Source organism: Artemia franciscana, chromosome 7, assembly GCF_032884065.1.
Source record: "Artemia franciscana chromosome 7, ASM3288406v1, whole genome shotgun sequence".
NCBI classification, from domain to species: Eukaryota; Metazoa; Arthropoda; class Branchiopoda; order Anostraca; family Artemiidae; genus Artemia; species Artemia franciscana.
This window is the reverse complement of record NC_088869.1, coordinates 21,347,815-21,358,240: the sequence shown is the minus strand read 5'-3', so window position 1 is coordinate 21,358,240 and position 10,426 is coordinate 21,347,815. Positions and strand designations below refer to the sequence as shown.

Here is a 10,426-nt window from a genome sequence, read left to right as displayed (position 1 = left end):
AGGCGTTTTTTTATGGATTTTTTAGCCCCTATAATGTAATTTTTGATACCCTTCCTCCCTCAAATTGTGCATCTAGGACTCTAGTTCAGTCATCTAGGACTGAACGACGTTTACAAGGTGCAATTTACAGTTATAACTTGCGGAAGAAGGAGAACTTATTCTGTCATAAGGTCGAAAAGCATGCCACCATGCGAGGCTTTCATCTAATTGAAAATTTTATTTCGTGTTTAGAACGGCTTTAAACTGGAGATTTTATTTTTGAATTTAAAAAATAAATATTGATCATACTGTCTAGAAAAGCCCATTTTGGGAGCAAAAAAAAAAAAAAAAAAAAAAAAAACTCCAGACGTTATAAGGTTAAAAAACCACCATGCGAGGCTATCAATGTCAGAGCCGGGACTTGCCCAGTTACAAAAATAAGGAAATAATCCAAAAACTGCTAGAGTAAAAATAATCTGTCAACAATAGCATCTTCATTTGAAGCGTTTCGTCACAAATTATCAAACATATTTTTGTTATTTTGAAACGATCTCACTGCAAATTTTGTTGGCTTTTAATTGAAGTTTTTACTTTTGAACCTAAAGATAAATATAGACTAGACTATCTAGAAAATTTCAAGGAGGGAGTAAAAACAAAAAAAAACAAAACAAAAATGTAAATTGAAAGTCTCAGCAATTTTGGATTTGTTAATGGTATAAAAGAAAAAATGCTTAAAATGTATTTTGTTTTCAGTAAACTGTAAATGATGCCCTTGTCTTTAGAATACTTAGGTGGACATTTAAACGTTCTTGAAATCTTGCAGATACACCCTTTTGACGAACTGGAAGTATGCAGTGTTTTTAGATTAACCTCAATATGCCATGTAAGTTTCAACTTAAAATGTTGACTGCCAACTACGAGATGACTCGTACACTGATTTCTTTGCTAGGATACCAACTACGAGTTATCTCGTGTTGTGCAGCCACGTATCGTCCTTGCAGCCACGATTTTTCTTGTAGCATATCAGTACTAATATGATAGCTGGCTTCTGGTAAAAGAACAAAAATCGATATTAACTTAAATGAACAGAACATTTGTTATTAAATGAAAAGAAAATGTAATTTTAAGAAATTTATTCAAAATCAAGAGGTTAAAGAATATTTTATTTCTTGTGAAACTTTTTTAAAAGTATTTCACACAAAAGCCGGGTTCTCTTCATAGGTCTGACAAAAAAGAAAAGAAAAAGAAAAATGCGTTTCACGACGTTGTTTTGCCTGAGTAAAGGGTCGACATGGCTTTGTCAGACGCTTTTTTCTTTCATTCACCGGCGAATGTCCGAAATTCCTTTTTTTCTGCTTGGATTCAATTAGCTTTGCGAATCAGCTTCTTCAGTCTTATGCAAGCTTTGATGGTAAAAGTTAAAGTTAGGTTTGGTTAAATTAGGATATACATATAAGAAATGCATCAAAAAGCTAACCCAACCTAACCTGTCACCATTAAACCTTGCGTAAAACTGGAAAAGTTAACTGGCTTTTTTTTTTTTATTTGTGCTGTTGCATTGGCGATTTCTTTTTTCATTATACATATATATATATATATATATATATATATATATATATATATATATATATATATATATATATATATATATATATATATATATATATTCAAACTGAAAACTGAAAAACTGATTTCAAAACTGAAAAAACTAAAAAAAGGCAAAAACTACAAAAAAAACTAAAAACTAATAAAAAAAAATAAAAAAGCTAAAAAACTAAAAAAACTAAAAAATGGCAAAAACTACAAAAAAAAACTAAAAACTAATAAAAAAGCTAAAAAACTAAAAAAACTAAAAAAGGCAAAAACTACAAAAAAAACTAAAAACTAATAAAAAAAAATAAAAAAGCTAAAAAACTAAAAAAACTAAAAAAGGTAAAAAACTAAAAAAACTAAAAACTAAAAAAAACTAAAAAAAAGGAAAAAACTGAAAAATAAGCTAAAATAAAGGTAAAAACCAATAAAAAACTAAAAAAAAACTGAAAAAACTAAAAAAAGGCAAAAACTACAAAAAAAACTAAAAACTAATAAAAAAAGTAAAAAAGCTAAAAAACTAAAAACAACTAAAAAAACTAAAAAAAGGTAAAAAACTAAAAAAAATAAAAAATAAAAAAAAAATAAAAAAAAGGAAAAAACTGACAAATAAGCTAAAATAAAGGTAAAAACCAATAAAAAACTAAAAAGAAAAAAAGGAAAAAACTAAAAAAAATTTTCATCTAAAAAACTAAAAAAAACTAAAAAAGGTAAAAACTAAAAGAACTAAAAAAGAAAAAAATAAATGACGACACTCAAAGAGAAAGCGACCAGGACAAAAGGAATGTTCGATTAGCAATCAACAAAGCACCGGGACACAGGGAGTATAAATAACGACCAGGACATAAGTAAAAAAAAAACTAACAAAACTAAAAAGAAGGTAAAAACTACAAAAAAACTAAAAAGAAAAAAAAACTAAAAACTAATAAAAAAACTAAAAAATCTAAAAATCTAAATAAACTAAAAAAGAAAAAAAAAGGAAAAAAATAAAGGAGAAAAACAAAACTAAAAAACGAATGTATATACAGACCGGGACACCGGGATACAAATGACGACCGGGACACAGGGAATATAAATGACGACCGGGACACAGGGACACAACTACAACGGGGACACCGGGGGAAACAGGGGGATATAAATGACGACTGGGACACCGGGACAGGGAATGGTCGATTAGCAATCACCATCAACAAAGCTCAAGGGCAATCATTAGAATCATGAGGTATAGATCTGAATACAGATTGTTTTCCCATGGACCATTATATGTTGCATGTTCAAGAGTCGGTAAACCTGACAATCTATTTATATGCAAAGACAATGGGACAGCAAAGAATGTTGTATATTCGCAAGTTTTACGTAGTTAAAACCATATATATATATATATATATATATATATATATATATATATATATATATATATATATATAATATATATATATATATATATATATATATATATATATATCTATATTCACAGGTGGGACATAGGGACACAACTACAATGGCGCGTAACTAATATGGCGCGTAACGACTTACGCGCGCGGGGGGGCTTGGGGGGGGGCGCGAAGCGCCCCCACCAACTAGGTGTTGGGGTGGCGCGAAGCGCCACCCCAACAGCTAGTATTTATATATATATATGTGAATAATTATATTCAGTTTTAGAGAAATTTTTCCGTTGCGATCGGGCAACTCCACCGTTTCAACAAGACGCATATAGGAGCGTGCTTGACTTTGGAGTTTGAGGGGGGGGGGTATTCGTATGTACTGGCAGAAATGCTATTTTCCAGGCTATAGCATAATGGATTAGTAAGTCCAAATACTTTTATCTTATGCAAAGTTTTCACATATAATACTAAGGATTTAGTACTGATCTCATCTTGTGTAATCTGGGTACACAGTATTGAGATATCAGCAAATGAAAATATCGAAGTAATAATTGAAATTGAATTCGTCTCATATTTAGCCTTTACATTCTATAGCTTGTTTGTTTTAAGATTAATGCAACAAACTTCCCCCAAAGAATAAATCCACCAGCATTACACTGTAATATTTAACATATCCAATTTAACACCAACATTTTCTTGGAAATAGATAATTCAGGATTTTTTTCTGTATTTCTGTCCACAAATTCTCATTCGTTTTTGATGTTGTTGCATGGGGATCTTCGTCATTATCATCAGGTTTGGGAACTACTTCAGGTTTGGAGACGACGTCACTATAACTTGATTTCTCAGAAGGTTCAAAATCGCTACTGTCTTCACCATCGCTACTGTCTTCACCATCCTCGCCAAAAAATTGTCGTTTTTCAATCATTTAGATTAGTCTTGTCCTCAAGTTCCTTTTGAATCTGTGGTATTCTCTTCCTGTATTTGGAGTATTTAACTGTATAATACGATTATTACTATGAAGATATTCCCTTTGACAACATGGATGCACATAGTGTCTTTTGATTTTGTTAAACATACCTCTCAAATTTTCCTGAAAATATCAACTTAATACCATTAGCCGATCCTGATATATTGCAGATGCGCCCTTCTGACCACTCTGGGATTCATATAGTGTCTTTTGTTCTAGTTCAACATTAACCCAGCCCTCCTTGAAAGCTTCAACCTAATACCCTTAGCCTTTCTTGGGGAATACCAAATATGCCCTTTTGTTAACTTAGATGCATATAGTGTCTTTGTTTAGTTCAAAGTCATCCAAAACATTCCATGAAAGTTTCAACTTAATGTCCTTAGCTATTCCTGATATATCTTAATTGCATCTTTTTGATAACTAGGATGCACTTAGTGTCTTTTGATTTAATTCAATGTTTCCTAAACTTTTTCTGAAAATTTTATCTTGACACCCTTAGACGTTTCTGATATATCGCAGATACATCCTTTTGAAAAGTAGTATGAGCATAGTGTCTTTTAATGTGGTTCACTACCCCCCCCCCCCCTCAACACTCTTGCATAGTTTCAACTTAACAACCTTGGTTGTTCCTAAGATACTACAAAAACACCCTTTCGACAACCTGGATGAACATTCTGTCTTTTAATTTAGCTCAACATTCCATTCCTGTCAATGTTCCCTGAAAGTTTCAACTAAATACATTTAACCATTCCTGAGATATTGCAGGTATTCCCTTTAAACATCCTGGGTTCACTTAGTGTCTTTAACCCGGATCAAGGTGTCCCTTAACATTCACTGAAAGTAAAAATTTAATGGGCTTAGTCCTCCCTGAGATTTTGTAGCTACGAACTTTTGACAGCGTGCGCATAGTGTGTTTTGAATCTGTTTACATCCTCTTCAATTTTTTTGACTGTTTCAACTTAATACCCCTAGCTTTTCCCGAGATATTGCAGTACACTATATTGACAACCGGGATGCACATAGTGTCGTTTGATTTGGTTTCACTGAAAGTCACTCCTTATTACCCGTAGCCCCTTTGAAGACCCAAGATCAGAAGGAGAATGCCCTCATTTCTTATTAGTAAAACTAATACGTGAACCCTGGACAACTTGAAGAATTTATAGCCCTTGCCCCAGGAACCATTGGGGGTCATGTCATCCTTGGAGGCATATCTATTTAACCTTTCGACTATCTTGAATGAAATGGCTATTTCGAACTTTTGATCAGGTGCTTTTAAGGGGTTCAAGGAGGAGAGAAACTGAGAAAGGCGTGAGACGGGGGCTGCTGCCCTCCAATCACTTTTAACTCTTAAAAGAAGGTTATAACTTTCAGTTTCAAATCGAGTGAGCCCCCTCTAAAGTTTTTACGACAACTCTTTACATACGAATGTCTCTGGGAAAAAATAATTCATTGAAGCAATCTCATTCTTTACTTAGCTTAACTATTCCTGAGATACACCCTTTTGATAATTTGGATATATATATATATAGTGTTTTGATGTAGTTTAACATCCTCCTCAACATGCCCTGAAAGTGGCAACTTGATATCCTTATCCGTTACTGAGATACACCCTTTTGATAACGCTGGTGAACATTGGGTCTTGTGATATAGTATATTATTCCCATCGACATATTATGAAAGTTTCAATTTAATACCACTAATCATTCCTGAGATATTGCATTATGCACCTTTTCATAATCGAGATGTCTTTTGATTTGCTTCAAATATTAGAAATCATCAGAAGAGCTGCAATAATCTTGACAACTGGAGAGAAGAAAACTAAAGCAAACTTTTTTTTAACATCTTTATTACAATTATTAAACACAATTATTGTGAAATAGCTACAAAATGCAATCTCAGATGACATCTGAGATTTACTGAGATTTACTGAGGTTTAATAGATGTGCCTTCTCGGATTCGGTCTTCCAGTGATAATTTATGTAAAAAGACTATCTACTTTATTATCTACTTATATATATATACATATATATATATATATATATATATATATATATATATATATATATATATATATATATATATATATAGAATAACTACTTGAAGTAGTACTTGAAGTAATACTTAAGTACAATTTTGGCAAGTACTTGACATTTGATACTTAAATAAGAATTTGGAAAGTACTTATTACTTGATATTTAAGTAAAAGACAATGAGTACTTAATACTTGATAGTTAAGTAAAAATTTGGAGTACTTGTTGCAGCACGGCCTCCAATGATACAATCCAAGTTGGCCCCGCCAAAATCTCATCTTTCAGTTCATTTTGGTATTTAGATCTTCGTTTGGAAATTCATTTAGATCCACTAGGGTGCTTATAATTGTTTTTTTTTTTAAATAGAAACTACGAAAACCTTATGGTCTTCTCGCCAGGGTAAAGGGCCAGTTTGATAAGAAAACCCTTGGTCGGCTATATAATGCTTTTTTTGCGCCTCCTGTGTTGTTTTTGACACCTTTTTGGTAATTATTCTTTGCATCTGATAAAAGGCAAATCCGATCGCTATTCTTTAGGTTCTGCAAGTATCTCCTTAGTATCCCCATTTGGACTCGTAATAGTTACATTTCACGACGGCATGGTCGATTTGTCAAAAAAAGGATGAACTGTCACGTAGATTTGCTCACCGCTGCAACAGAATTATCGAATTTTCACTAATTTAGCTTCTGCCAAGTGCCTAGCGTCGTTGGTTGTGAAATCTTGTAATGTTTGACCCATGTACTAAAGTATGAAGAAGACAATGGAAGTAGGGTTGATTCAGTAATATTTATGGAATATGCAGAAGAAAGCGGGAGTGAGTGGGAAGAGCCGTATAGATACCGGCCGCCTATAGGCCTTAAATTGTTGGGGACAGGCAGCTCAAGTACCCACACTTCCTACAACACATCATTTGAATTAAGTAATTTCATAACGTGAATCCATTGTTTGCTGATTGGAGGATATTTTCATTTTTATATGAATATTTTTGGGAGTCAAAGAGGTGAACGGACTAATTAGGTAATCCACTTTTTCGGAAAAACATTAACTTATTCTTTTATCTATATTACGTTTGAATCTTAAAACTGAAGAATTTGACTGTGTTTATAGTTATTGTGGCAGAATGCACGAATTAGTTTTTCTTGATTATTTATTTTTATTTGTTTTTTTTTTTAGCTGGAATATTCGATATGATGAATGGATTACCCGAAGCAGAATTGCTCAAAATCTAACATGGACTCCCAACCGAAAGAGAGTACCAATACCAATAGCCCGATCTGATTGGGCCAATCGACGAGGTCGATCTTCGCTCGGTCGTTCACCACAACCTAGTTCACGTACTGGGACACCAAGCAGCATCACTTCCTCTATAAGTTGTCAGTCGACTGTTGAGAAACCAAGAAAAGATGAATCGCCGAAGATAAAAGATGATAGAAAGGACGAAACTGGATCTGGTAAATCAGTTTTTCCTGCTTTTTTTCTGAAGATTTCTGAAAGAACAGAAAATCTTCTTTCTATCAGAAAAGTTTGTAATACCTGTCAAAACGCTGTTGTTCAGTATCTCAATATCTGCTAGCCTTGGCAAAAAACAAAAAAACATTTGCACTAAACAGGTGTCATTCATTCAATAAGTTCTAAGCTTTTAGCAGATAGAAGTATTAGCAATAGCATGCGAAAATTACGGGAAAAAGTAAATTCTAATAAAAATAAAATAAAAGATAAAGTACAAAATAATAAAATGAAAAGGGAAAAGTAAAAACGGAAAGCGAGAAACGGAAAAACGGAAAAAATGGGAAAAGTAAAAAATAATAATCTAATATAATAACAGTAATATAATAAGTCAAAAAAGTGAAATAATAAATGAAGAGAAAAATGATGTTAAAATAGCAAAATTTTATAATCGAGCGAAAACTGTATGCGGAATATTAGGAAGTTAATAAACCATAAGCGATTCTCAAAATACGACAGTCTGTTATATATCATCATGATCAATTCCAATGGTTTCAATTTTGTTTCTAATTGTGCAATTTTAATCATTTAAAGGCATTTTTGTGAAGTATACGATTAAAATAAAAGATATCTTTATTCAAAAGATACTGAAATAAAAGGCTTCTCGTTTCGAAAATGATAATCCTCTCCGAGCCCTCACCTTACTTACTAGAAATTGCTTGTCAGCATGTTGGACATCACACAGAAAGAGTGACAGTAGTGTGAATATGACCGTATGGGATTGGTCGTATGTTTTCCTAGTACAGTTTTATCCTCTATGCTGTATTGACCAAAACAATTAAATTCTCCTTTTCTAAGGCCTTAAAAAATCTTTCAAAAATAGTGGTGGATCATTCTGAGCCAACCCTGGACGACTTTCTTGAGCGGTGTAACTGCTTAGCTAACAATGATGCAACAGGGTGGGAATTCTCGTGTATGAAAAGGAACTCCTTTGCAATAGACTGTTTAGATATTATACGTTAGTTATTTTTTCTCATTACTTTTTGCTATCGAATCATGGCTGAAAGAACACGAAATTAAATTGATCCCACTGTTATTTTAAGAAATTTCAAAAGAAAGCATGCATTGAGAAAACTTAGAGGTATGGAGTATTTGGCTGCAAAAATTAGAGCATGCCAACCACTATAAGTTGAATTGTTTCTTAAAGAGAAATAAATTAAGTAGGCCGATTCCTATCGTTCACTGATATTAATGAGACGAAAAGACTTAGTTATTTAAGTTTAAAACAATATGCCATAAGCTCTTTACCCCCCTCCCCCCCCCCAGGTGGAAATCGTTTGGCAACACTGCTCACAAACTATAGGTTTTGTCCTCAATGTCTCATGTTTTGTTGCTAGCTATGGTAATTTACACTTTTCTTTCAAGGTTTGTCAGATTCGTCTGATGATGACTCGAACCTCAGTGGCTCTGATTCCGACTCGGATACCTTAATCATGGATGAGCCACCCACAATTGAGTTTGACTTGAGGAAAATTCATGCTGATCTGAAACTGACGCCAACAAAAGTTGTAAGGAACGATTCGGATGCTGATGTAAAGAAGGTACAAGTAGAAGAAAAAAGAATCTCACCCCCCGTTAAAGCTGAAGAGGCGAAGCCTTCTGTTCTCACTACATCAACCCCTGAATCTGTAACGAAAGATCCTCCTGGGTCACTGGTTACAAGAGCCAGTCCTAGACGTGGTCCTATTAGGAAGAAGCTTTTAGAAGAGGCTCATACCCCTGGTCCAACCCTTAACACTTCCGTTAAATCTGATTTCAGTGACGTTTATGAATTCAGTGAACCTGAGCCGTTTGCACTTGAAATGCGTACCAAAAAAATCTCATCACCTATCTATGACGAAAGAAATGTTGAACGAAAGATGAGCCTTGGACAGCATGAATCGGAAAGCAAATCTGATCAGAGAAAGTTGAAGAGTCCTCCCGAAAAGCTGAAGTCATGACCAGAATCTAAGCTTACTCTCCCAGAATTTAAGCAAGGCCCTTTAAGATTGGGACTGTGCTCAGTACAAAGGCCTGAGCCACAGAAAGAAGCAAGGCAAGCCATTCGTATAGATTATATTCAGAAAGACGTTCGTACGTTATCTGCTCGCAATGAAGGGAGGAAAACTGTTGATTCAAGAGAAGCTCCTGGACAGCCTTTACACACTTCAGCCTTTGCTAAGGTTCAATCTTTTAAAACTGAAGTGAAAACAGAGCCTGAGAAGCCACCTACTTCACAGCCTGCTTCCGATCCCTGTATTGATTCGATTTTGCCTCCGAGTTTGAGATCTGGGCCAGAAAAAAGCAAAACAAAAACATCGCCTATCGTAGATGTAAGGGTTAAAGTTGAATCGGAAGCCAATGAAGAAATCATGCCCACCGTTACAAAATTCAAAATAGATCCGCCAACAGTCGCAACTAGTGCTCCATTAGAAGTTCAAGGCTCTATTAATCAGACCATCAAAGGTGAAGAACCCAGTTTAAAAGAGAAAACTCCAAAAATTGAACAAGAAATTATCTGTGAACCAGAAAACACTAATATCCAAGATACTATACCAACGACTGTTGGCTGTGAAGCTGCCAAAGTAAAAGAGAATAAGCCTAATGTTTAGGCAATATCTTTGGGGAACTCTGTTGCATCTCGATTAGAGTCAACAAGTAATGAAAATAAGTCACAAAATGAAAATTATTCTATGGTGCAATCTTTTGTCCCAGTGAAGCCCATTATCGGACCTAATATTGCCTCTATGAAGGAAGAAAAGGCACATGAAGTTAAAGTAGAGCCTTCACAAAGAGAAGGTAAAGTTCAGTCTGAAAAGAGGGACTTGTGCAAGAAAGAGCTGAGTGAGCCTGTAGTTAGTGGAGGATATTCTGTAGAGATTGTAAGCGCAAAGGTTTTTCAAGCTCCAACGTATGACAGGCAGAGCTCTCACCTCTATAAACTTACTGATCATAAGATTAGTTCAAACCTTAATCAAAGTACCAAA

At 34.1% G+C, this 10,426-nt stretch overlaps 1 protein-coding gene across 1 annotated transcript; it reads left to right on the top strand.

The window, feature by feature from the left end:
• The first annotated feature begins 3,367 nt into the window (after window positions 1-3,367).
• LOC136029628 (triadin-like) lies at window positions 3,368-10,051 on the top strand. Its single transcript, XM_065708130.1, has 4 exons — window positions 3,368-3,375; window positions 7,128-7,405; window positions 8,826-9,347; window positions 9,426-10,051. Exons 1-4 carry the CDS (start codon window positions 3,368-3,370, stop codon window positions 10,049-10,051), a joined length of 1,434 nt encoding a protein of 477 aa, XP_065564202.1.
• The last annotated feature ends 375 nt before the right edge of the window (window positions 10,052-10,426 follow it).